This window comes from Heliconius melpomene, chromosome 2, assembly GCF_056956725.1.
Source record: "Heliconius melpomene rosina isolate 202511_hmr_F chromosome 2, ASM5695672v1, whole genome shotgun sequence".
NCBI lineage: Eukaryota > Metazoa > Arthropoda > Insecta > Lepidoptera > Nymphalidae > Heliconius > Heliconius melpomene.
The window spans coordinates 2362358-2390128 of NC_140390.1; the positions used below are offsets into that span (position 1 = coordinate 2362358).

Here is a 27771-nt window from a genome sequence, read left to right on the forward strand (position 1 = left end):
AACAAACAAGTCAGGGGTCACTAACTTAAATATGAATACAAATTGTATTTAAATTAAATAAATGCGTCTTTTGTATAACGCTATTATTTTTTTAGAAGTTTAATGAACTTTATATTTATTGAAATCTACTTTTACTAGAAAAATCTAAATACATACATATATTTCATTACAATAAGAACAAATTTCGGGTATAAATCATAATTTTGAAGATGAAAAATAATGGCCTAGGCTTGGGCGTAAGCCAAAGGTTTTGGTATTGGAAAAACGTGAAGAAAGGAAAGGTATTTATTAGAATAAGTGAATAAAATGTTTTATTCAATAAATACAGACGGAGGCCACCGGAAGCCGTAGCGTTTGGTGCTCTGTTCTCAGTATAGTATAGTATGGGGTATACACTCCATACTGATATCCATAACGTGAAAAAATTATATACTTCAATAATAAAATAATGGTAAAATATTTAAAGAACAATTTATTATTTATTTATTTATTTAATACATTACACCTACTTAAACAAAAAACAGATAACCCTTATCATAAAAAAAATATGGATAAAATTTGTTTATCCTTCAAGAAATATATGTTGCAACTAGGGCGTTTGAACTTAACAAAATTTAATTACCATAATATATTCAAATTTACGTAAAATTTTCCATTTTTAAATTGAATATTAATAACTTATAAAGAAAGGTTGAAATAAAATTATTGCAAAATTCAAATGAGAATATTATTGTTTTATTTAAAGGGATTGCAGTGGCTTTGTAAATTTTATAAGAACTCCTGGTGCGGGCGAAAGTGGTTGTAACAATTTCAGTATATTTTTTAACATTAGAAGGTATATTTTTTAGACTTAAATCAATCTTATGAAAGTAAATATTGTATAAATAATTTTAATAATAAGAATTAGATAATAGTAAAAGCGAAATATTGACATATCTTAATGACGTAGTGGGTCTGTGTGATATTCATCCGGAGAAATGATCACTTTTTCAGCATCACGCCTGCTTGCATTTTAATATGCAGGATACGGGTGGAGCTAAAGAAGACATCACGAGTAGGAAGATGGACACTAGTAATGCTAGGTTTCCCAATAAAATGAAAATAATTCATTCTCCCGAGTGGGCATCAAACCTTTAATCAAGTGTTTATAGTCTGAGGCAGTGGCGCGTCGCTACGACAGTTGGTGAAAATGACTACGTTTAAATTATTTCAATAGTTTAAAGAAACGGAAAGAAATTTAATTTGCTTATTTTCAATTGAAAAGGGGAGTGAAAGCTTTCTCTACAATTTAATATTATTTCGTTTTATAGACAATGGCGCCTATAGCAAGTTCTTTCGTGAAGCCTACAGAAATTGATATGGAAAGATCACGGGAAAAGGTGTTTATAACGGGAATGTCAGGTTTATATCCTGAATCTCATAGTGTAAAGGAACTCTCGAATATTTTATACAATAAGGTGAGATTTTCAAAGATTATGATATACCTTTAACTCATTTATATTTAAAAGACATGATAGAATTTAATACATTAAAATAGACGGAGAAAGGTTAATAGCAAAATATTCTTTTATTTTTGCTTTATGCTGTATTCCGAATGCAGAAAGAAGTGTTATTAAATGTGCGAGTCAAACCTGTAACCACTGACGCTGCACCCGTCCCTCCGATAGGTTCAAAATTTTTTTTAAAACTATTTTTTTAAGTTGACAGCTAGATACATGTTTATTAGGACTTTTATTCAGCTGTAGATATAAAATTTTCTTTGATAAAATAACATTTACTTTTATATTATACAATAACATATACATGGTGGAAGAGGCAGCGCTCCTTTTACTGAAACTGCATATAGGGTAAAATATTTCAAACCCAGAACTAATGAAATTAATTAAGGTACCTCAACAGTTTGGACGTAGAGTTTTTTTCATTTTACGATTTTTATCCATACCTGTATTTCGTGTGACGCACGCATACGCATGCGACGTTGCCGCTTTGACATGTAAGTGTGTGCGTGTTTATGTTATACTTTACAAATGGTGTTTTGTTTTAAAACGATAATTTTATTAATAATTTTGTTTGAAAAAATGACTTTTTCATTTTTGGGGATTATTTTTTTTCTGAATTATATTAAGCTTTTATAGACTACTTAAAACTGTGGTTTCATTTAAAATAAAAAATAAAATAAGAATCCATATTATTATTTCACAGATTAACCCTGTTAATGCAGAAAATTCTCGTTGGCAATATGAGCACCCTGAGGTGGCTCAATACACGGGCAAAGTACCTAATTTGATGTTATTTGATGCGCAATTCTTCAAAGTCCACTACCGTCAAGGAAATAATATGGACGCGATGGCACGGAAAATATTGGAACAGGCGTACCAAGCTATTTATGATGCTGGTAAGCTTGAAATGCTCTTTCAAAATGGAATAAATGCGACCTGAATAAAACTTTATTCATTATTATTTTATGTTATATTGCGCAGTGAGTGAGAGACAACATAGAGTCAAGACAATTAGTCAGACCTTTTGTCATAATGTTTTCTGTCACTACTCACATCTGATTATTGCCGGATCTATAACGAAAGATGTAACGAAAGTATCATTTATTTGGTGTTTATCTAATAAAGTAATTATTTCTAAGCATTTAAGGTCATCATTTTTAGATTATTATTATTTCGTTGATATTTTAAATACAATCATAATATTTTGTTATTCAAACCAGGCGTTAGTCCCGTCGAACTTTACGGCAAAAAAGTCGGTGTATATATCGGCAGTTGTTTTTCTGAGACTGAAAAGGCATGCTTTTACGTCAACAGTAGCAGGACAGGTTTTGGTATCACAGGGTAAGTCAAAAAATAAAAAGAAAACACAAGTGTATCTTATCTTTTTATTCAAGAAAAATGATATTCCACCGCGGAAGTCAACGCCATACTTTGCCTCCTTACCAGGCAAGAATATTAAATATTTGATTTCCTCGAGTGGGAATCGAACTCACAAGCTGTCGTGCTTACACATGCACGTTTTGCCAATGCAATAATAAAAAATTATAATGGTGAATAAAAAACTACTTGTTCTAAAAATCAAATTAGTTTGAAATGGTTCTAGTAAAATTTACATTTTAAGTTTCCTTTTTCAACTTTTATAACTTTTTAACTTGGTCGGACACGGTTGCGCATATCTTGATTATACTAAGACCTTTTTGTTCATTATCTTTACGTAGATGCAGTAAGACAATGTTTGCCAATCGTATTTCGTACTGGCTGAATGCTAAAGGTCCATCAATAGGTGTGGACGAGTCTTGCTGCAGCTCAGCTGGAGCATTAGAATTGGCTTATTTGGCAATTACTCGTGGGGATTGTGACGCCGCCATAGTTGGAGGATCCAATTTGTGCTTACACCCGCAATCTTCTATCCACTATGCAAGGTATGGTACATTTGTTCTCTGCTTCACGCTGTATCTTATATGGAGGAGGTGTAGAGATAGGAACAGGTCCCTGTCCTGATAGTCTTACTATCAGCTGTTCCCCACTTTCGCCCAATTCTCGAGACATTACAAGTCATGTTGAGTGACCGACTGACTTAATATCCCCCTTATTTTTCTAGTAATATTCTAAAAAGTACTTAAGGAAATTCAGAGAAGACAAAGTTCACTACTTATATCACCTTCACGCATACAGCAGGGTAGGCAGAGGGAACCAAGTAAGACATTCCGTTCTCCACTTTCCTTTCCAATTGCGGGTTCAATGGTGGATGGAACTCTACGCTTCTGCCACAACACCAGAGCGAAGCTAAGCTAGAGAAACGAAGCGAATGGAAATATATATTTTATTATTTAATCGAGAGGGAAATTGAACCCACAACAAGATGCGTTAACAGTCACACTTTGTACCCCTGTGCCACTACTGGCCTCTATTATATTTTACTCATAATAATTTTTTTTTTTTAGAATAATGCAATTGAGTATGAATGGTAAAACAAAATCTTTTGACTCTAACGCTGCTGGATGTGCCAAATCTGAAGCAATTAATGTTCTTTTCTTACAAAAAGCTAAAGATGCTTTAAGGTATATTATAATATATGAATAGACTATTAATTTATACTAAATTAGATCAGTTAATTATTAATAATTACATTTTACAGAGTATACGCTGAAATTGTTTACATTAAATGCGAATTCACAAAATTAGAAAAAGACGAAAGAGGACCGAAGTATGGATTTTACAGGAGTCCGGCTGTTACTGCTGATTTTCTTACGAATTTTTATAAAGAAGCTAAAATTTCTCCAGAATCCGTCGAATATGTTGAAGCGTTTGGATCAGGTATTTTACTACTTAATAATTTATATAGATAAAATTCTAAACAGTGTTATGGTTTGTTGTTATTATATTATAATTATATAGCGCTTCATATTAAATAGCGGAAATATTAAGCTATAATATTAAATTATAATATTTTTTTATGGCTTAACCTAATTTTTGTTTATATTTATTGATTAAATAATTTTACAGCTGTCACTGAAGCTGACAAATCCGAACTAGAAGCTATTGAAGAAGTTTTTTGTAAGAATAAAAGTAATTCCTTAAAAATCGGTAGCGTTATGTCCAATATTGGATATGGAGAAGCAGCTTCAGGAATATCTGCTATCACTAAGGTAAACCCGACAATGATATTTATTCATCTTTTTTGTTTTTCAATAAAATATTCCGCACACAGCAAAGTAGGCAGAGGAAACATAGTGTTAGCACACTACGTTCCCCCTTGTGCCCCTGAGCCACGACGGCCTCTTCCTCTTCAATAAAAATATTATATTTTTATTAAAACAGGTTCTTTTGGCCTATCACACTGGACAAATCGCGGCAAATTTGCATTGTGATTCACCTCGCCAGGATATAGCAGCTATTCGCGAAGGACGAATGCGTATTGTTACCGAACATGAAAAGATCAATCACTCTTACACTGCTGTTAATAATCTATCAGTTACTGGTGTCAACGCTCATGTTTTGTTGAAAGGCCATTATAAGCCCAAGGTATTGAATAATATTCTATATAGGTGCTCGTAAATCTGAAAAAAATGATCGTGGTCTGTGCAAGATGTTGTTTTGTTGTGTTGATGTGTATTCATATTAACACACAGCAGGGTAGGCAGAGGGAACCTAGTGTTAAGACCTTCCGTTCCCCACTATCTGCCGAATTCTGGCGGCATTGCGTGTTGAGTGGCCGAACTCGCTGCGCCGCGCTTTGCCTCGGCACCAGGGCGAAGAAATGGAAATATAAACGTAAATAAATATTGTCACTTCCTCGAGTGGGGATCGAACCCACAACAGTCGCGTTACAGTCACACCCTTGAGCCGCTGCGCCACGACGGCCTAAGTCGATATCTATGAAGATAACAATATGAAAAAGTTATAACTGTTTTATTGAATTGGTCGAAACTTTAGTTTTTGTTGAACAGATACATAATAACATTTATTATACCACTTTCAAGAATAAGAGTGTCCAACATTTTGATACGAAAGAAATAAGAAGGGCAACGGCTATAATAAAAACTTATTGCTTATGTTATAGGACCCCTCTCGTTACAGTACTGATATTCCACAACTAGTAACTGTATCAGGTCGACAAGAGTCTTCAGTAGTAAAAATAATTAATGATTTAAAATCACGTCCTGTTGACCCTGAAGAATTGGCGTTATTGCGTAACATTCACAAAACAGATATCATGGGGCATTTGGGCAGAGGATACACAATTCTTGGTACGTTGTTATTACAATTTTGTTCTCCTTTATAACCTAAAAAAATCATCTGTTGCTGACTGCACCTTGGAAATTGAGAGTGGAAAATTCTTGGAAAACAGGAATATAGAAATGATGTACCGAATGATAAAGAAATCCCCAGAACTGATTTTAACTTATCTTTTTCCATAATTCAGATTCCAACACCAAGGGTACCATCAGTCTAAGCGAAAAAACTGACTATTTCGATGACTTAAAGCGTCCTGTGTGGTTTATGTATAGCGGAATGGGATCTCAGTGGGCAGGAATGGGAAAACAGCTTATGCGTATACCGATATTTGCGGCTGCTATTGAACGGTAATATAAATAACGTATAATTTTTGAGGCATGTTCCTAACCACCACTTCGCGTTTTACGCCATCACTAGCAAAGAAAACCTTGTTAAATCGTTGTGCTCATTTTCTCCTATAAATTCAGAAAAATATTTTCATAATAAGGATTCTAAACTAATTTAATCTATTCAAAATATTAAATATTATCCTCGAGTAGAAATGCAACCCACGACCTTTCACGTTTACATTGCACCTGCGCCACAACTGTGGCGACTGTGAACTAAAAAATATTTTATAGGTACTGTGGAATTTGAATTTATTATTAGCGTAAATAAGAAAAATTTTAACTGCCCCATATCATTATATATTTTTTAAATATATATATCTATTAACAAAAATAGTTGCCGATGTGCTCTGGAACCTAAAGGAATTAATATAGTTGATATAATAACTTCGAGTGACAAAAACATATTTGATAACATTCTACACTCCTTCGTGGGAATCGCGGCGATTCAAATAGGACTTACCGATATTTTGAGAGCTTTGGAAATTGTTCCTGATAACATTATAGGTATGTATTTTAGTACGTTTTTATTTAAATTGGATGACTGACTTTTTATTAATTACAATTTGAAACAATTCTTTGTAGGACATAGTGTGGGTGAACTAGGATGTGCGTATGCTGATGGATGTTTAACAGCAGAAGAAATGATTTTATCTGCGTATAGTCGTGGATTGGTATCATTGCAAACAGAATTTATTAAGGGATCTATGGCAGCAGTCGGTATTGGATATCAAGAGGTACTTTTAACATCTTCACAAATAGTAACTTCAAATTTATTGAATAATCCTGTCTTTGCTGTGATTTCGTGTATTTTTAATTTTCGTGTATTTATAAGATACGTCGCAGACATATTTGACTATTTCATTAATTAATAAAATTTATTGGAACTGCTATCATTAGTAGAAAAAATAATTATTTTTACTATTTTATAATTAAGGCATAATGTAATGTATGTTTTGTAGCTTTTGAAAATATGCCCACCAGAAATAGAAATGGCTTGCCATAATGGCCCTGACTCTAGTACTATATCTGGACCAGCTGTCGCAATGAAAGAGTTTGTAGCCCACTTAACTTCTAAGGGTATTTTCGCTAAAGAAGTACCGTGTTCAAATATTGCATATCATTCACGCTACATCTCCAAAGCAGGTAAATATCTTATTCGAAAACTTATTATATTCAAACAACCGATTCATTAAAATATAATTCTGTTTTCAAGGTCCTGGCTTACTTAAGTACTTAAATGAAGTTATTAAAGTACCAAAGCTTCGCAGTAATAAATGGGTATCAACTTCTGTTCCACAAGACAGATGGGATGAAGAAATAGCCAAATATTCTTCAGCCGAATACCATACAAATAATTTACTGGTTAGCATCTATCCATGTATCAATTTTCAACTTTATGTCTCTACTGCATGAAATAATATAAAGAAATTTAATAACAGGCCACCGTAGCGCAGGTCACAAGGGTGTGACTATAACGCTATGGTTGTTAGTTCAATCCCCACTACAGAGAATCATTTATAATATATTCATATTTCCATTTTTCCGTTCTGGCACCAAGACCAAAAAGCCGGAGTTGAGTTTCGCCAGTCAATTGTTCAGTCATTGGCTCGAAAAATTCGGTGGAAATTTGGGAACGGAGTATCATAATACTAGGTTCCCTCTCACCTTGCTGTGTTTCCAATAATATCTATGTTTTGTTTTATTTGTTTGTGATAGAACTCTGTACTCTTCGAAGAGACATCACGGTTGATTCCAGCGAATGCAATTGTGATTGAGATTGCTCCACACGGATTGTTACAAGCTATCGTCAAGAGGTCTCTTCCTGAATCTTGCCATCACGTACCGCTTACTAGGCGCGGGCACCCAGATAATGCACAACATTTACTTGATGCTATTGGAAAGTGAGTTGGTTTGAGTTCTATTTTACCTTTTTTTATGGAAAAAGACAAGACACACGTGATAGTAAGTGATCACCGCCGCCCATAACCCTGCGTAACACCAGAGGAGCTACAGGTGTGTTGCCGGCCTGGGGTCAAATGTTTATAATTTTATAATCAATGGTTGTAACGTGGATTTTCCATAAATATAAAGGAAATATATATTTTAAAAGTCATTGACAAAAAAAATAACACTCATGCGTTCTTTAGTTACAGATTTATTTTTATTTGAAACAACTGTGACCCCGTAGAAGTGAAATAGTTAACATAAAAAGAAAATAATATTATCGTCCATAATATCTTTTGCAGGCTCTACATGGGAGGGCTTAATCCTAAAATAGAAGTTCTTTATCCAAAGGTCGAATTTCCCGTGTCTACTGGTACACCGATGTTATCACATTTAGTGGAATGGGCACATAATGAAAAGTGGTAAATACTAGTAAACGTATATTTTTATATAAAAACAGTAAATGCTTATGATTTTTACATTTGCACTGTATATTTTAAAATTTTATTTACAGGAGCTTACCCTTATACGTCTCAGCTCTTAGAAAAACAGCAGCCGCTACCAAATTCATTATATCCACTAACGATGATGAGAATGCTTATTTAAAAAGTCATGTTTTAGGAAGTAAGTGAATAAAGACTTTTTAATGGTAGCAAAATGCTTTTAATGGTAAAAAAATGGTAGCGATGTTTTGCTTAAAAAACAGTTTTTGTTAGAATTTGTTTAGAAAATGTTTTTTTTTTTAGGGAAGAACCTGTATCCCTTTTCTGCTGCGCTGGTTGGAGTTTGGGATACACTAGCAATGGTTTTGGGTGTTGAAAAAAAGCAGCTGTCCGTTCAATTTAACGACGTGCACTTTTATTCACAACCGCTACTTTCTGATCACCAAAACCTCCGCTTAAACATTACTATACATCGAGGATCTGGTCGTTTCGAAGTAAGCTCAATCATTTTTTTATTATTATTTTGTAACATTACTCAAATTAAATAAGCATATATTAAATTTACATTAATAGGTATTAGATGAAAGTACTAACATAGTGACAGGTTACATAGCTGGAAATATAGAAGGCACAGAAAAATATGAATTAAACATTAATGAAACAATGGAACTGAAATCAAATGATATCTATGAACTATTTTCTACAAGGGATTACAATTATTCGTAAGTTTACAAAACAATACATAAAAATGTGTTGAAAATGAAGATTTTTAAATATCTTTGTATTATCCTGTATCTTATAAAACAAAGTCGCTTTTTGTGTCTGTCTGAACTTTCTAACTCTTCTTCTTCGAAACCACCCAACGGATTTGGATGCGGTTTTCACCATTAGGTCGAGTATTTCTCAGGGAAGGTTTATATATAGTTTATTATTTGTACATTCTTATGTAAATTAACATAAATACGATAAATGTGTATAAAGTCCTACCCGCTGAGACACTTTGGCGCATGCGCTGCTTTAATGATAAGTACTATATGAAAAAAATATACTGGAGTATTGTTCCTCTTAATAAGATCTACAAAAAAGTCCACGATGGCATATTCGTATCTTTTAAGAATAACGTGTAGTCATATTTCTATTTATATTTCTCATCATATTTCTGTCTAAAAATAGTAATTTCAATATATTTTTTAATGTGAGGGATATTTCTCCATAATGATATTAATCCTTATCCTTTAAAATACTTTATTAAATTTCTACTTTAAACGAAGATAAAATTTGCTTTTTAAATTATTTCGAAATTGCGAATAGTTTTAGAGAAAAACGCATTTAATTATTGACACATCACGCCGTCACACATCAGCTGTATCGAGTCAAGTTTCACTTATCCCTTACTCTCAGCATATAAATAAGTATATTAGTTACGTTGGCCATTTAATGTAGATCAAAACTGTCTTTTCTGTTTTTCATTTTAATAATTACTGTAGAAGTTGTTACAATATCAAAAAATCCTTGCCGCGCCTCGCGACGTTATGCTTATACAAGCGAGTCCGCCGCGCTCGCCTGCCTTACACGCATCGGTGGTTCAGTGGTAGAATGCTCGCCTGCCACGCGGGCAGCCCGAGTTCAATTCCCGGCCGATGCATTCTATTTAATTTTCGTCACAGGCAGCCGTAGTGCTTGCTTTTCATCAGGGGCAGAATACCCTCTTCAGCATTAACCACAAGCTCGAAAAAAAAAACCCGCCTGCCTTTATAGCAACGAAGATTTAGATGCGTTTGCACGTATTGGATAATTCGAGTTGAATGTATTATTTAATGTCATTTAACTATCTAAAAATAGTAATTTAAATATATTTTAATAAGTACTTGAAAAGATTAGTAGCACAGATATAAAATTACGGTACCTACTAAAAAATCCTTGCTGTGTAAGACAATTGGAAAATCCTTATTGAAACTACGAAAATGCAGGTTGCATTAGGGTTTAATTAATTTTCACATTATCGTAAGTGCTTTGCAAACATACATTATATGAATAATCCAGTAGTAAAAGCGGGCGAAGCCGCAATAGGGTCGCTAGTATTATGTATAATTCTAATAATTATATTTCAGGGGGGAATTTTGTAGTATTTACAATGCTAATTTGTCGCTATCTGAAGCAAATTTGAAATGGAATAATAATTGGGTGACTCTCATAGATGGTATGCTTCAGTTAAATATGTTGAGAAGAGTTCATGAAACAATATCTCAGCTTCATTTTATAAGAAAGATGATAATTGATGTAAATCAGCATGCTCTTCTCAGTACTAATCAGATAGAGGGAATAAATGTAGTCCCAGCAAAAATTAATGAAATTCAAGATTACACCAGGTACATATTCAAGATTACACCATTAAAAATATATTTTTTTAATTACTATTATTTAATTTAAAATAACGCTAATATTTTAGGTGCGGTGGCATTATAATGAACGATATAAGGTTCAATGATTTGCCATCCATCAATAAAAACATTGGATTGAAAGCTCTAAAATTTGTTCCTCGTCAGTCAACAAACTTCATAGATGTAGGTACCTATATAAGTAATTTTGCTTATTGTTAATATTATTTGTTATTTATTAATAACAATAAATGATCTGGTTATATAAGATGATCTTCATGGTCCTTGTAAAATTCATTAGCATCGCAGTAATAGACATACGCTTTCCTAGACAGTTTATTTACCAATTAAAATTGCTCTTTACACTGTACAACTTTTGTTAAGCCATGGTGCCTTTTTTTTTTCATTATTTTTTATAACTTAGCTGAACTGTATATTTAGCAAAAAGCAATTTTTGCTACGGTGATATTTCATTATTTATTATAATATCGCAGGACTCTGAACTGGTTGTTCATCAGATGTTCAAAAACATATTTTTTTCTCAATTTTTACATAATTTTTTCTCAATTTGTACATTTAATTAATTATTATAGTTTGTCCATTAAAATTCCTGCAGTAATTCAGGAAAACTTGAGGAAATCATAACATGTTCTATTATGTTTGACATCATAATTTTTTTTGTAAAAATATTTAAAGTACAACCTCACTTTTTTACTGTTTTATTGTAGTATTAGTAATTAAGAATTGCATGTTACAGAAAAAGTCGGCCCTCTCTACTTATATACAAATTGTTGCACAAAACTTAAACAAACAAAAGCTAAATGTCTGTGACATATTAGAAAACGGTAGCTCTGATTTTCTAGAAATGATTGAAGTTATATCTGAAATACCAGAAGTAGAAGTAAACATTTCGACGATTAAAAGAGAAAATGCCATACGACAAAACGTGTTATCTGGTGAATTCGATTTATTTTTAGTCACAAATTTAGCAAATGACAATAATGTAAGTAAAATTTTATTAATTTCATTTAATTTATTTTTTTACTTTTTATCTTGTATATGCAGAGTAAATTAAAAACGTTTTTAAATTTTGCCCCGAAGTGGAAAGACTACATCTGTTGAGTGGTTCAATGCCTCTTTTTACAACATAATATCCCTAAAAATATACTTATATTTTCTATATTATAGCTTATTTTTTGCAGATGTGCCAATTATTTCACCGAAACCTTAAATGTCACTCATTAGTAGTCAATTATGAAAAATATACATCAGAAATCTTAAATCGCCGTCCATCAACACTATTTAAAAGTATTTGTGCGCATACTATGGATACAACGGTGTTAGAACTTGTGATATGGCGCCCCATCAACTCAAATTCAGGCACCAGCGCCGTCACAGTCAATACTGAATCAGATCTTGCCTTACTTACATCAAGAAGAGCAGCGATACCCCTACATCAACGTCTTATCTTGTTGACCTCTTACCCACCATTGGCTGGTTTACAATCTACCGTGAAGAAATGGAGAAACGAAGAAGGTCGTAAGATTACTTTAGTTATTATCAATGACATCATCAATGAATTAAGTGATAAAATCCTGGATCAAATTCCACTTACTGATCTGGCTGTTAATATTTTTAAAAATGTAAGTGATGATACAATTGATGTTCATATTTGTTTCAGTTTTAATTCTTCTTAACTCAATCGATTTTGATATTAAATGTTATCATATATATTTCGCTTTAACTTTTAAATCCACACTGCACTTGTTTTCCAGGACGCCGTCTCACTTCTCATGAATTAGAAGTTAAGATTATGTTAACTAATTTATGCATGGTTATCAATTTTAGGGTCAATGGGGTGGTGAATATTACTTACCAATACAAGAAACTTTTATTAAAGGCAGAGAATTGGAACTTGAAATTGAACAGATAGGAGATTTGAATTCTTTGCATTGGACTGAAGCCTCAAAGCTAGATGACAAAGGGATAGATGTTAAGGTACTAAAATAAATATTAAGGATTAATTATGATAAAATACATGAAGTTAAAGTTAAAGAAAAATAAAATATTTTTAAAAATATTATAGGTTCATTATGCTGGAGTAAATGACATCGAAGTCCAAAAGAAAATAGGAATTACTGCATTTAATAAAGAAGATACTCAATTTTTTGATTTCAGCGGAACAACTAAAAAGTAAACAATATTAAATAAATCTATATCAAATTACATATCGTCTTTTCAACTATTATGAATGAATGAATATCATTTTTAAATTAATCTTTCTTATTTGACAGTGGGGCTCGTGTTATGGGTATTTCAATATCCAGATCAATTCGTACAGTCGTAAAAGTGAAACCAGAACTTCTATGGCCAGTACCGGCACATTGGAGTATGGAAGATGCTGCAACCGTTCCGTTGGCATACTGTCTTGCTCTTTATAGCTTGGTATTTTTTATTATGCAGTTTTTTTTTATTTGATTACAATGTTTACAATATTTTATTTATATTAGTGAGTGAGTTTTTTTTGTTTAGTGTATCAAAGGAAAATTGAAGCCAGGGATTCGAGTTTTAGTTCATGGTGGTGCCGGAGCCCTTGGTCAAGCTGTTATATCGATAGCTTTAGCATTTAGTTGCGAAATTTTCACAACTGTTAGCAACAATGAAAAAATGAATTTTTTACGAAAACTTTTCCCAGAACTAAAAGGTACTATGGATAGTCCCTTAATATCATGTATGTCAATAAGGCTTACTCGTGTATATTAATCAATAGCCTTCGGTTTCAGAAAGTAATATCGGAAATTCACGTGATAGTAGCTTTGGTGATATGGTCTTAAATGCTACCAAAGGTGAAGGTTGTAATATAATAGTATCATGTGTAAAAGGAGAGCTTAAAAATGTAAGCTATAATTTTATAATATTTTTATTATTCACTTATGATTTATTCTATAATCTTACTTTAAAACTATACGAATGTCAGTATTATTGTCTGTCAGACATTCTTTTACTTTGTGTGATGATGATTAGTAGAGAGGTTATGAAGAAGAATATTTCCAAATATAATCCTAATTTTATCATTTTTGTTCTTTTGTTTCTAAATATCTCTATTTTGTATATAAAATGAGAGACGTTATTTTGTGCGTGTTATATTCAATTCACATCAAAATTTAACCACTACTGCTAGGTAGCAACTCTTTACGCAAAAAGAAAAAAATGTTGGAAGTTCACTTTTTTGGCCATTTAAATCCTTATTAGTAAATTGCATATTTTTTGGAAAAACACTAATTTAATAAGCAATTAAACACCATTTTTACATTTTCAAACTTTATCACCAAATAAACAAAAAATTACAACGTTCAGGCTGCTTGTTACATGATTAAGTAAAACTTCAACAGATAATATATAAACGGCGATTGTATAGTTACTATACAATCGCTATAGTATACTATACTATGCAGTATATAGATAAAAAAAATACTTCGAAAACAGTGAAACTGTAGACGAATAATATTTTCTAATAATGTAATCATAGTGCCTTTCATTTTTATTTTATTTTTAGACTTCTTTAAATTGTCGCGCTTCATCAGGAATCGTGGTTGATGTTTCCTTGTTGCTGCATAAAGAAGAATATAACTTTGGAATGAAATATTTAACAAAGGCAATTACTTACACCACTTTGAATTTAGGTTCAATGCTAGAAAATCCAAAGGATGATGAATTACAGGTTATTTATATAATATTATAGATTTATTTTTAACTTTCGTTGTTTTAAAAAAATATATTTTGTAATCAGGGGGGTAAAGCAAGTACGAGTAAATATGGCTCGAAGGCACAGTTTATGTAGATATTATTTATGCCTATCTACTACGATATTGTCATATTTTTTATTGTTTTTTTGAATTATCTGAAGATGTAAATAAAATAAATGTTATAAATAGTTGATATTTTTTAGACTCTGCAACTAATGCTGAGCGAGGGTATTGCTCGAGGATATATTCGTCCTCTGACACGTATAACATATTCAGCACTAGACGCATCTCGGGCCTTCTCCCTTCAAGCCAGCAGTCGCCATCGTGGGCGTGTACTGCTCACTATAGATCAAGATCTTCCTTACATTCAGACCAGGTATATATCAGGAGGCCCCGAAAAAATATTTATAACCGAAAAAATCTCACCTATTTTTTATTGTTTCAGAATAAATTGTACACCGCAATTGGCCCACTTAGTGGTATCAGAAAATGGATTGCTGGGATTGAAATTAATTGACAGATTAGTAAATCGGTGTGCTAAAAAAATTGTTCTCATTTCTTCAAATGCATCGAATTGTTTATTAATGAAATTAAGGTAAATATATCTTTTTTTATTGAATGGTTTACAATTAGTCTTAAATCTAAGGTTAATAATTATAGACTCAACATCAGTGATCACATGAAAAATATACATACAACAGTACAACAGTAACAGAATATACAATAAAATTAAAATAAACTATACAGTAAATAAAATTTTATGTTATATATAAATTAACAAACATAAATATGTTATATGACATTAATTTAATTATATTTTAGAAATATATTATTAAAAATAAAAAATAAATACTTCTTATTTCGTAGAATGTGGGCAAAGCAAGGAGTGCAAGTTGAATTGATTTCTTACAATGATTTCAATCGAAACAATATAGTACACGTCTTGGACGACATGAAATTACTACAAAGTGTTGAAGGAGTATATTATATTATGTCTGGTAGTACTATTGGCGAAAATAACAAGAGAATGCTAGAAAATGTTAATTCATTGTCACTAAAATTAGGTTCAATTTTAAAGTAAGTAACTCTAGTGTCTTTCGTCATATATTATAATTAAATTTAAATGTCAGTTATAATATTTTAAATATTATTACAGATATTTTGCTGTAATTAAAATTGAAGATAATGAATTCAGAGACCAATCTGTGCTGAAAACCGACAGTCACAAGCTTACCCTGATCGGTTTGCCTTCATTAAAATTCTGGCAAAAGGTAAAAGGGAGCAAAAGATTTTAATATATTTAGAATTTTCTTTGTATATGTAGGTACATATATATTCGTATTTATTTGCAGGAAGATAATAGTGAAAATAAGGAGACCATTTCAGTTATCAATGCCATTGACGCAATTGAGAAGGCATTATGCCTCAAAGAACGTACTGTACTAGTACACCCTTTACATGAATCTTCTCAAGTTTCTTTTGTCCAAGATTTTTCTAGAATAACAGGTATTTCGTCATGAATTATAATTTATTTTTATCAATTTCATTGCTTATTATTTTATATGTTTTTAGGTATAAATATCTCGGAGGATATGCCAGAAGATACTAGTATCATCGACTTATGCCAGGATCCTGAAAAATTAGATGCATTTCGAGTTTACTTAAAAAATAAACATCACATATACTTAGATGAAAATAATATATCATCAGTGACTATTCAAACGTATGTGTTATATTTTTGATGATCAAAATAGTTAAAAACAAAGCATCTATATCAGACTTACAAATAATAAAATCCTTTTTATTTATTGAATTTAACAGACTACATGCATTAGATGACAAAGTAGTGACAAAAACAGTAGATAAAGATACTGAAGGCTTGGCAACATTTTTATCATACGTTGATTATGATGAACTTCTTTCCACCACCGAAATGGTGTTTTTACAAACACTAGTAAGTAGTTCATCAATGGTAAGTATTTTTTTATGACTATAACAAATTTAATGATAAAAAAAATAATAATAATAAAACAAAATAAACTACAGCTTCTGGCGTCTGCCAGGAAGTTTTGTTAATTTTTTTGAATTTTTTAATTGAATTGAAATTTTTAACTAATCTTGTGTATCTTATTATTTATTGCTTAGCTATTTTCTTGGAGCTCCAAATTAAATGTTCATGACTTTAAATTTATGTGTTTCATTAGTACATGCTTGCCAAGCTGAATAGTTGATTTTTTTACCGGATGTCTTATTATTAAGCTGATCTTACTATAAAGTAAATACCAATTTCCGACTGCAGATCATAATAATCAGTCAGCGTTTATTATTACACATCTCCCTTGTATATTTTTTTCATGAAGTGACATTAATATTTTAGCGTGATGATGAATTTGATGTCAACCAAACATTCTTATGCGTTGTACCAGGAGTTGAAGGGCTTCACTTGCGTTTCCAAACTTTGTGCGAGCGCCTCAAATTACCTGCCCTCGTACTGCAACCTGGTCTTGATGATCCTAATGAAACTATTCAGGAAATGGCAGATAGATATGCAAAGGTTTGAGGACATTATAATATTATTTGAGATTGCCAAATATAATTTCTTACGCGCAGTTATGTAACTGCGTTAAAAATAAGAATATGATTGAATATTATTAAAAGAAAGACATTATCTCATATTAAATCGCTATATGTCTCTGTTTTAACCATTTTATTTATTTTTCTAATAATAAATTAGTTTTCTTGTCTAAATTGAAATTGTCTTCCTTGCTTTTTATTATTCCTTACCTCTATAAATTTTTATTTGACTATTTTATATTTTCAGGTTCTCTTAAAGAAGACGAAATTAAAAAATGAATTCTATTTATTGGGGTATGAAAGTGGTGTTTTAATTGCTCTGGAAATGGCAGCAATTTTGGAAGACCAGGGTATTACATTTTATTGTAACTTTTTCACATTCATATGATAAAAACATTTTTTGTCTTCACGTTCTATTCCACATATAGCAGGATAGGTAGAGGGAATCCAATATAAAAATATTTCGTTCTCCACTTTCCATTGACTTTTGGAGACATTGCAAATTTAAATTATTATTTAATTTTCTCGAGTGGGGATCGAACCCACAACTAGATCAATTTTAGAGTGACACTTGTATCCCTGCACCAGAACATTTGATTCCCTTTCCTTTTTGAATAAATATTTAATTCCTTTATTTCTACATATTATGTAAGTTATTTTAAATTTACTTCAGGTATCACTGGTACAGTTTTCTGTATCGGTGGGGCTCCTAGTGAAGTCCAAGCTGTCTTTGAAGACAAACTTAAAAACTTCAAAACAAAGGAAGAATTGCAAAATGCTGTTTTGCGTCATATTTTTAGTTTGATCTCATCGGAAATCACCGAAGATTTAAACAGAGCTCTCCAAAAAAATCTGTCATGGGAGGAAAAAGTGACTTTGAGTGTCCACTTAATGAGTGGCCAAATCATGTACTCAAACCAATATGCTAAGGAACTTATTAATGCAGCGTATGGACGAATCGTACAAGCTCGAAGATACAATGAGGAGCCACGACAACTTCGTTCACAGCTTATATCTTTGAAACCTTCATCAGCTCATAATCAGTACAACGAGAGCAATGTCTCTTCTTTACATAAACACTCCCTACAAAAAGTCATAGAATATCAATTGGACTCACCTTTCGCATTTGCTGCACAGAACCTGCAGTGCAGTGCTATTGTTAATCGTCACCTCGATGATGACATTTTAGAAGCGTTTAATAATAAGAATCTTTGTGAAACTTACATTTTAAATGCAGATTCATTTATGACCAACGCTAATACAAATTCCGAAGAATACTGATTTTTTGGCTTAATTTTCAATTTGATATTTGTGGTTATGAAATACAGCGATATATGTATCTTTTTTGTTTCTAATTTAAAAAACCTACCTTGAATGTTTAAAAAAGGTTCTAACCACTAGACACATCACGAGCCAAAGCATTATTCATTAAATAATATTTATAAAGGTATTCGGGGAATCAATTACAATTTGGGGTTGTAACGATAAATAAATTGTGGAATGAGAGTTATACATCAGTGGAATTTTACAAAACTGTGCTGTTCTTATTTATTCAATAAATACCTTAATATACCCCAAAGTACTCCTGCACCGTTTACAGCAAATGAAAATTTTATAATTATTGTCATTTTCTTAAAATATGCAGAGGTTAGGAAACAGATAATCTTTTTACTACGTTCTCTACTTTTAGTCACAAAAAAATAGGTAAAAAAATACATTTATTTTTGTGTAAATAAATAATAACTTAAATAAATAAATAAATAATAACTTAAATATCAAATATATTTTTTCATCAAAACCACACGTCAATTCAACTATTAAAATGAACAATTAAATATAAACGTCTCCAGGCTAAGAATTATATGCTTTAAGACCACACGAAAGAAAATATCACACGATAAAGTTTGGCAAGCCGGTTATATAATTGTGTATTCTGTACCAGGTTAAGGTCACTTGGTCACTTTTAGTGAATTACTAATTCCGTGCGTGTGCGTTGGTTTCATGCTTATTCAACATTTACGGCTTTAAGTCGAAACTGTATGATGATAATCATAAATGTGAAAAGAGCACTGCATACCTGAAAATTTAAGATTATACCGTATTGCCTTAATGAACTATTCACTTATGTGTTTTGATTCGTCAGGATAGAGTCAAGTCTTTTTACAGCACATATCTATTTATTATATTTTAATTTAATATATTTTTGCTTGGTTATTATGCCTTCTCTCTCAAAAGCTTTGATTTTCATGTTTAATCGTCTAATGTGATTACACAAAGTGTCAATTAGGATGAAATATTAACACTAGTAGACCGAGTGGCGCGCCGCGCACTGATTATTGACGTTACTATCCCACATCATGACAATCTCGCGAAAGCCGAAAAAGAAAAACAATCTAAATATATTTAGACCTAGTCCATGAGATTACCACCATGTAGGATGTCAGTACGAATATCATTATGCTAATAGTGGTTTCAGTTAACAGTTTAATAGCGAAAAACCTCAACCATTAGCCCAACATTTCAAGAAGTTACGCTTAGCTGTTGCATCAAGAACCGGATACAGAAGTAACTTTTAGTTGAGATAGCGCATATTGTGAGGAGGTTCCTCATTCTTGGACCCTTGTCTCACTCAGAGTGTTTTTTATATTTTTAAATGTATTTTTTTTATAACAATTTATATTTATAAACGAAAAATTTATTTCTCTTATGTAATAAAAGTATATAGTGTGTATTGTAATGTTACTCACAAGTACTAGTTGGTGCCTTGTAAACGAAAACATTCCAAGAGGAGAAATCATTGGTACATTGTTAATTAAGTCACCAGAAAATTTACATAATTCTTTTCTTAGTTCCTTGTTCGAGGCGCATATAAGGTGGCTCATCGTAATTTGAAGGGTCTTCACCTGGAATATTGGCCATAGACAAATATAATTGGTTATTATTATTACTATAAATAAAACTAATGCTTTTAAGCGTTATAATAAACATAAGTGTTTTTTCTACCTTCACTTGAGTCTGATGACAAGGACTAAAAAATATAAATATCGTAAATCCCCTGACCATTGTCCAAGTTATCTCTAATATATTATCCATAAAAAAAGAAATCGTGATATTTCCTACAACAGAAATATAAAGCTATGTTTTATTGTATTCTAGTATGATAAAATTTGGTGCTAATTCTACGAGTACAACGACCTTACTTCAATTTCAAATTACTAAGCTTGTTTGTTTTACTAGGCACCGACTTCAAAATTATAAAATCTTTATAAAACTATTTATTTCGTTGTTTGAAGTCGGTTTTTCTTTTTATTAAAAGTTAATTTAAGTATAAATGTAGCGGCTATATACTTATTGAAACAAAATAAAACAACCTTTAGTTTTCATACCTCTAGCCAAAAAGGACGACACTATAAGAAATAGAGCATCCATAATATCAATTAATTTGTATGCAAATACGCTTAAGATGAGAACTCCCTCTTGTTTTTCAATTTTCGTAATAAGTTGACATAAAAAAATATACGTTTGAGATAGTCGTTGCAGTGTGGCATATTCTCTATTGGAACTTCTATGGCCTAGTGAACCTAAAATAAATACAGAATATAAAATATCAAATTAGTGTAGAGAACTAAAATTGTACTAAATCCACAAACTATTATGTGCAGCGCTTCTTTTACTGAAACTGCATATAGGGTAAAATATTTCAAACCCAGAACTAAAGAAATTAATCAAGTTACCTCAACAGTTTGGACGTAGGATTTTTTTTTCATTTCACGATTTTTATCCATATCTGTATTTCGTGTGACGCACACATACGTGTGCGACGTTGTCGCTTTGACAGGTAAGTGTGTGCGTGTTTATGTTATACTTTACAAATGCTGTTTTATTTTATAAAGATAATTTTATTATTTATTTTGTATTGAAAAAATTACTTTTTCATTTTTGGGAATAATTTTTTATCTGAATTATATTAAGCTTTTACAGAGTAGTTAAAACTGTGCTTTCATTTAAAGTGGTGCTGACAATAGTCACCTCCACCATTATATTTTACAGGTAAACTTGCACTTATACTAAATTGCATGCCACTTCCAAAGACTTTAGTAAAATTTGTGATGTTACCTAATTCATGCGAGTGCTGTAAGTTGGTTGATTCAATTCATCTTCTTTGTTATCATCATCATCTTTGTCATTTTGTAATGATAAAGATGATTATGAAGACAATCATAATGAAGATTTATTATTACAATGATCATTATTCATTATAATAATCATCATCAGCCTCTGTTCGCCTATTGCTGGATGTCAATGTGGTCTAACACAATAATTTTAATTACCGCCAGTTTTCAGTTCTGATGAAGTCCGGTACTTTCGTTATTATCGCTGAATGAATTAACTAGAAGAAATCACGCCTCATAAACACTAATACTTACTATATAACATAACTTTGAACGGCAATTGTTGTAAACGCTCACTGAGAACGTCTATGATGCTATTTACTAAACATATGACAAACATGAACCGAAATTGCATTAACACTGCCACTTGGTACCATATGAAATAAATGGCATGTCTTAAGAGAACTGTCACTGGAAAAAATTGTATCATCTTATTACATAATGACTATGTTCTATAAAATATTAATTTGTTTATAATTGAAACATTTTTCATACAGTGGACTAAATTAGAAGTTTTATAAAATTAAACCCTTCTCTGAATTACTTATTTAAGGTTTTTATATTTTTCTTATCAATTACGTACCGTCCTTATGATTGCATATTATATCTTGTATTATGTCGATCATATAAATACATCCAATAATACCTATGCTTGACAATAGGCCTACTACAAGTAAATTTGCATATTTGATCTTGACATTTGTAAAATTGCTGTTTATTTCCTGATGTAGCTTCAGAAATATAGAAGAAGATAAAATTGGTATGAGTTATATATTTTTAAATAAAAAAAATATATAATAGATCTTGATTTATAACGTTTTATATTAAATAAAAAATAAACACGTTACAATTAGTAATAAAAGATGAACAAAGAAAAAGTATGAATTAAATTTAAATAATGATCTACTACTACTACTACATTCAAAACGCAGTATATATAATATATATTGTTCGAAATTGAAAGCGATTAACGTTTTAGGGTTTAACGGTCACTGTTTTTATAGTCTTCTCACCTACATCTACCCACTTTTACACGAATACGCTAACAATATATTATTGTTTACAAGTGTAAATGGGGGTAAATTTAGGTGAAAAAAAGATAATAAAAGCAGTGGAATTGTGTCAAACGGGAACAGTTGCTTGTAGGCGGAAGCCCTGATTGGACGGTATTTAGTATCCGACTTACCTTGTGTATAGTATTCATGTATTCACCAAAAACGGTAATTTTATTATAACATTTAAAAGAGTAAGCATAAATTATCCCACAAAAAAGGCTTACATGGATTACATGAATTAGATAAGAAATTCCAGTACGTTTACGTATCTCTTTGTTACTGTCGATGAAAAATGTGTTATATGTGATACATACCATGTATACTGAAACTGAAAAAAAAAGAATTGAAATAATAACATTCATTATTCATGTGTAGTTCAATTTTATCAAAATTTATCAGTGCGTGGAGGTCTGACGGATAAATGTTAATAGTTTAGATAAACTAAAATCTACTAAACCTAAATAAATAGATTCTTCAATAGGAAGTTATTTAAACATTTTGTATGTTAAAATAATTTTATTAACAAGTCAAACTGTACCATAACAGCTTCTAAAAATAGGATCACTGTAGAAATTGTTACTTAAGAAAATAAAAAGATAGCTAAAGAGTAAATATAAAATAGAAAAATAACTTACTTAATGAACTTAAAAAAAGAAAACTCATAATGGCATAAAGTCGACTGGGAGATACGTAATAATGGTTAGAAGATGTTTTTATAGTAATTAATGTTGCAGGTGCAATGCCGTAAAATCTCCATATGTAAAATATTTTTATTAATTGAGCAGGGATGATACTTTCTTCTTTTGCTTCATTATTTATCAGCTGTAACTTCTACTTATTAAAATATTATAGAAATTTAATAAAATTATGACTATTGTTGGTAGTGTAGAATAATATTTAAAAACTCAAGAATCTTGTCTCCAAGAGTAGTCTAATCTTTTGTAGACTTAGTGTGAAGTTACTCCGTTCTCCGGCTTCGAATCCAGAGACATTGCGTGTGCGCTTTGCCTGGACACCAGAGCGAAGAGATGAAAACTTTAAATTTCTCTAGTGAAGTCGTAGGTGAAGTCCTGCACCAGATTTCATCATCTCCATTATAAACCATCAAAATTTAACTATTAAGTAGGACACGTCCCGATTACGTCATGATTGTTAATTATATATTAATTACTAATTAACAAACTTATTACACACGTACCTTCTTTATCCTAGTTTTCCATATATTGCATAACATTTTATAATATTAAAAATACTGATGCGCCGCAGCTATCTACATTTGTTATGGAGGTCATACGAACTACGTATATAAATCAATTGCTTCTTGATTAAAATGAAGATAAAATTTCAAAAGCATTTGTACAATCTTAATATTTTTTACTACTTTTTAAATGGACACTAACGTTACATTGTCGCATTTATAATCGTATCGCGCATAATCTAACCTTTTACTGTAGTTAAATATATACCTATTATATTGAAGCGTTAATTACCCTCAACGTCGTCTACGTCAGCTAAATTTTTTAGTTATCTCTATATATAATAAAACAGTAAAAATATTTTGTCTGTAGATTTAATATTTTTGACTGAAATGGATAGAGGGATACTTAAAAAGAATAATATAAATCAAAATTTATTTTTTTTGGTTTCTTGTCTGTCTGTCTGTATATATGATCACGCTAATCTTCGAAAGTACTGAACCGATTTACTTCAAACCTTAACTCAACTTAACATCTAAAATTTGTTTCATCAAAATCGGTTCATTAAAAAAAAGTTATCGGCATTTGAATGAACTCAAGGTATGAGTTTGCCTGAAAATATAAAGCAATCCATCTTCTTCTTCCTGGCATTAATCCCGGCTATTACCGGGGTCTGCCTTCCTACTTAACCTACTCCACTTTGCACGATCTTTTGCGTCCTCGGTGGTTAGACCATTGGCTCTCATGTCCTGCATCACGACATCCAACCAGCGCTTCCTTGGGCGTCCGGGAGGTCGCGCCCCAGGAACTTGTATAGCAAGGCACTTGCGTCCGACATAGTTCTTAGGCCGGCGCGTAACGTGGCCAAACCATCTCAAGCGACGCTCTTGGAGCTTATCCGCTACGTCACGGACCCCAAGACTACCTCGAATGAATGTGTTGCGTATGCGGTCAGACCGCGTTACGCCGCACATCCACCTCAGCATCTTCATTTCCGTGACGTGAAGCTCCTGAGTGTGCCGAGACAGTGCTGGCCAACATTCGCTGCCGTATAAAAGAACCGGTCGGACGATGCTCTTGTATATCAGCCCCTTGAGCTTGGGCGGTATTCTGCGGTCGCAGACCACACCAGTGACCTCCCGCCATTTGGCCCAGGCAGCGCTTATCCGGCCATGGACATCGTGGTCGATGCCTCCAGACTCGTGCATAACGGATCCAAGGTACCTGAACTTCTCCGACTTAACGGCTGGCTCAGGACCTATAAGGATGGTGCTCGAGTCCCGGCTCCCGCAGGCCATGTACTCTGTCTTCGACACATTTAGTTTAAGACCGCCGTTCTCAAGCGTACCCTTCCAGAGGTTCACTTTACGCTCCAGCGTCAGTCGGTTCTCGGCAATGAGTGCTATGTCGTCGGCATACATCATCAGCCATGGAGGCTGGTCCTGGATGTGAGCCGAGACAGTATCGAGCACTACATTGAATAAGAACGGACTAAGAGCCGAGCCCTGGTGAACCCCCACTGTAATCGGGAAGGGTCTAGTGTCACCAACAGCAGTCCTAACCATAGAAGCGGAATCGTGGTACATGCCCCTGATAATCTCAATATAGGCCTCAGGGATCCCTTTGGATCGCAATGCCCACCAGATACACTGACGAGGCACACAGTCAAAGGCCTTCTGCAGATCTAAAAAGGCCACGTGCAGAGCTCTCCTTTTTTCCCTGTATGCCTGCATCAAAGTTCTGAGGGCGAAAATGGCGTCCATGGTGCCCGATCCTGGCTGAAATCCATATTGAGACTCAGAGACAGTACACTCTCGGCGGAGCCTGAGGTCGATCATGCGCTCGAAGAGCTTCATGGTATGACTCATAAGCTTAATGCCCCTATAACTACCACAATCTTGAACACTGCCCCTTCCCTTGTAAATAGGGGTAATAAAGCTAAGCCGCCACTTATGCGGCATCTTACCAGTGTTCAAGATATGGTTAAAAAGGTCAGTAAGCATGAGCACACCAAGAGAGCCCAACGATTTCCACGCTTCGATCGGAATGTCGTCAGGTCCCACCGCTTTTCCGTTCTTCATGCGTCGAAGGCAATTACGTGTTTCTATTCAAATATAAAGCAATCCATATCTATACTTATATATTTTACTAGCGACCCACTCACAGCTTCGCCCGCTTTAACTACTGAATTATTCATATAATGTATGTTTGCAAAGCACTTAAGATAATGTGAAAATTAATTAAACCCTAATGCAACCCGCATTTTCGTAGTTCCAATAAGGATTTTCCAATTGTTTAAAAAAACACACTTAAATAAATAACACAAATAACAGAAAACTTAAACGAAAGAAATTACGAGTATAAACAAAAGCGCGGGGGGTCGCACGGCGAGTGGCGAGCCGTTTCGCAGCAAGGATTTTTTGATTTTGTAACAACTTCTAAAGTACTTATTAAAATGAAAAACAGTAAAAGACAGTTTTGATCTACATTAAATAGCCAACGTAACTAATATACTTATTTATATGCTGAGAGTAAGGGATAAGTGAAACTTGAGTAGATACAGCTGATGTGTCAACCGCGTGATATATCAACAATTAATTGCGTTTTTCTCTAAAACTATTCGCAATTTCGAAATAGTGTAAAAAGCTTATTTTATCTTCGTTTACTTGGCAAATTAATAAAGTATTTTAAAAGATAAGGATTAATACCATTATGGAAAAATATCCCTCACAATAAAAAATATATTGAAATTACTATTTTTAGACAGCAATATGATCACTACACGTTATTCTTAAAAGATACGAATATGCTGTCGCGGACTTTTTTGTAGATCTTATTAAGAGGAACAATACTCCAGTACATTATTTTCATGTGGTACTTACCATTAACACAGCGCATGCGCGAAAGTGTCTCAACAACAAATTTATGTTAATTTACATAAGAATGTACAAATAACAATCTATATACAAACCTTTCCTGAGAAATACTCGACCTAATGGTGAAAACCGCATCAAAATCTGTTGGGTGGTTTAGAAGAAGAAGAGTTAGAAAGGCCTGACCGTGGCGAAATGCGACTTTGTTTTATAAGATACTAGCGACCCTCTTGCGGCTTCGCCCGCTTTAACTACTGGATTAATCATGTAATGTATGTTTGCAAAGCACTTAAGATAATGTGAAAATTAATTAAACCCTAATGCAACCCGCATTTTTGTAGTTTCAATAAGAATCTTCCAATTGTTTTACACAGCAAGGATTTTTTAGTAGGTACCGTAATTTTAAATCTGTGCTACTAATCTTTTCAAGTACTTATTAAAATATATTTAAATGACTATTTTTAGATAGTTAAATGACTATTTTGAAACGGAATAAATTATAAACAAAAACCTACCCACTAATAACTACTACAAAAAATGTGAAACCAAATATATCGCGCTTAAATAATACATTCAACTCCAATTATCCAATACGTGCAAACGCATCTAAATCTTCGTTGCTATAGAGGCAGGCGGGTTTTTTTTTCGAGCTTGTAGTTAATGCTGAAGGGGGTATTCTGTCCCTGATGAAAAGCAAGCACGACGTGCCTGCCTGTGAGGAAAATTAAATATAATGCATGGGCCGGGAATCGAACCCGGGACGCCCGCGTGGCAAGCGAGCATTCTACCACTGAACCACCGATGCGTGTAAGGCAGGCGGGCGCGGCGGAAGCATGGCGAGTGGCGAGCCGTTTCGCAGCAAGGATTTTTTTGATATTGTAACAACTTCTAAAGTACTTATTAAAATGAAAAACAGTAAAAGACTGAAAGAAGAAAGATTTATTTTAAAACGATAATTTTATAATTTATTTTGTTTGAAAAAATAACTTTTTCATTTTTGGGCATTAATTTATTTCTGAATTATATTAGACTATTATAGAGTAGTTAAAACTGTGGTTTCATTTGAAGTGATGCTGACATTTCCACCCTGTATATTCATTCGACGATTCAAAAGTGCTAATAATAGTCTACTTGAATAAAGAATATTTTGAATTGAATTCAACCCAAACTACTCCTGCACTGTTTAGAGCTAATGCTATTATTTTCTTAAAATATGTGGAGGTTAGGAAACACATGTATTAAGTGACGAAAGGAAAAAATAAT

The 27771-nt window shown here is 32.5% G+C and overlaps 2 protein-coding genes across 2 annotated transcripts; one reads left to right on the plus strand and one right to left on the minus strand.

Moving 5' to 3' along the window:
• The first annotated feature begins 1373 nt into the window (after positions 1–1373).
• LOC146540309 (fatty acid synthase-like) lies at positions 1374–18631 on the plus strand. The gene is made up of 39 exons (XM_085197840.1): positions 1374–1457; positions 2203–2395; positions 2720–2840; positions 3218–3421; positions 3944–4060; positions 4138–4316; positions 4506–4648; positions 4821–5024; positions 5563–5749; positions 5926–6085; positions 6462–6631; positions 6710–6861; positions 7087–7270; positions 7341–7489; positions 7844–8028; positions 8374–8493; positions 8586–8695; positions 8818–9008; positions 9088–9236; positions 10626–10883; positions 10964–11078; positions 11650–11895; positions 12095–12535; positions 12741–12890; positions 12979–13085; positions 13187–13337; positions 13425–13596; positions 13676–13788; positions 14449–14613; positions 14842–15014; positions 15084–15233; positions 15506–15715; positions 15795–15909; positions 15991–16144; positions 16211–16361; positions 16460–16610; positions 17016–17192; positions 17460–17562; positions 17886–18631. Exons 1-39 carry the CDS (start codon positions 1395–1397, stop codon positions 18491–18493), a joined length of 6891 nt encoding a protein of 2296 aa, XP_085053966.1. The 5' UTR covers positions 1374–1394; the 3' UTR covers positions 18494–18631.
• A 325-nt stretch (positions 18632–18956) lies between these two features.
• On the minus strand, positions 18957–23839 carry LOC146540310 (uncharacterized). The gene is made up of 8 exons (XM_085197871.1): positions 23638–23839; positions 23075–23270; positions 22571–22767; positions 21640–22115; positions 20599–20793; positions 20216–20328; positions 19960–20115; positions 18957–19289 (listed from the first exon to the last, which is right to left on the minus strand). Exons 4-8 carry the CDS (start codon positions 21812–21814, stop codon positions 19218–19220), a joined length of 711 nt encoding a protein of 236 aa, XP_085053997.1. The 5' UTR covers positions 21815–22115; positions 22571–22767; positions 23075–23270; positions 23638–23839; the 3' UTR covers positions 18957–19217.
• Between the last annotated feature and the right edge of the window lie 3932 nt (positions 23840–27771).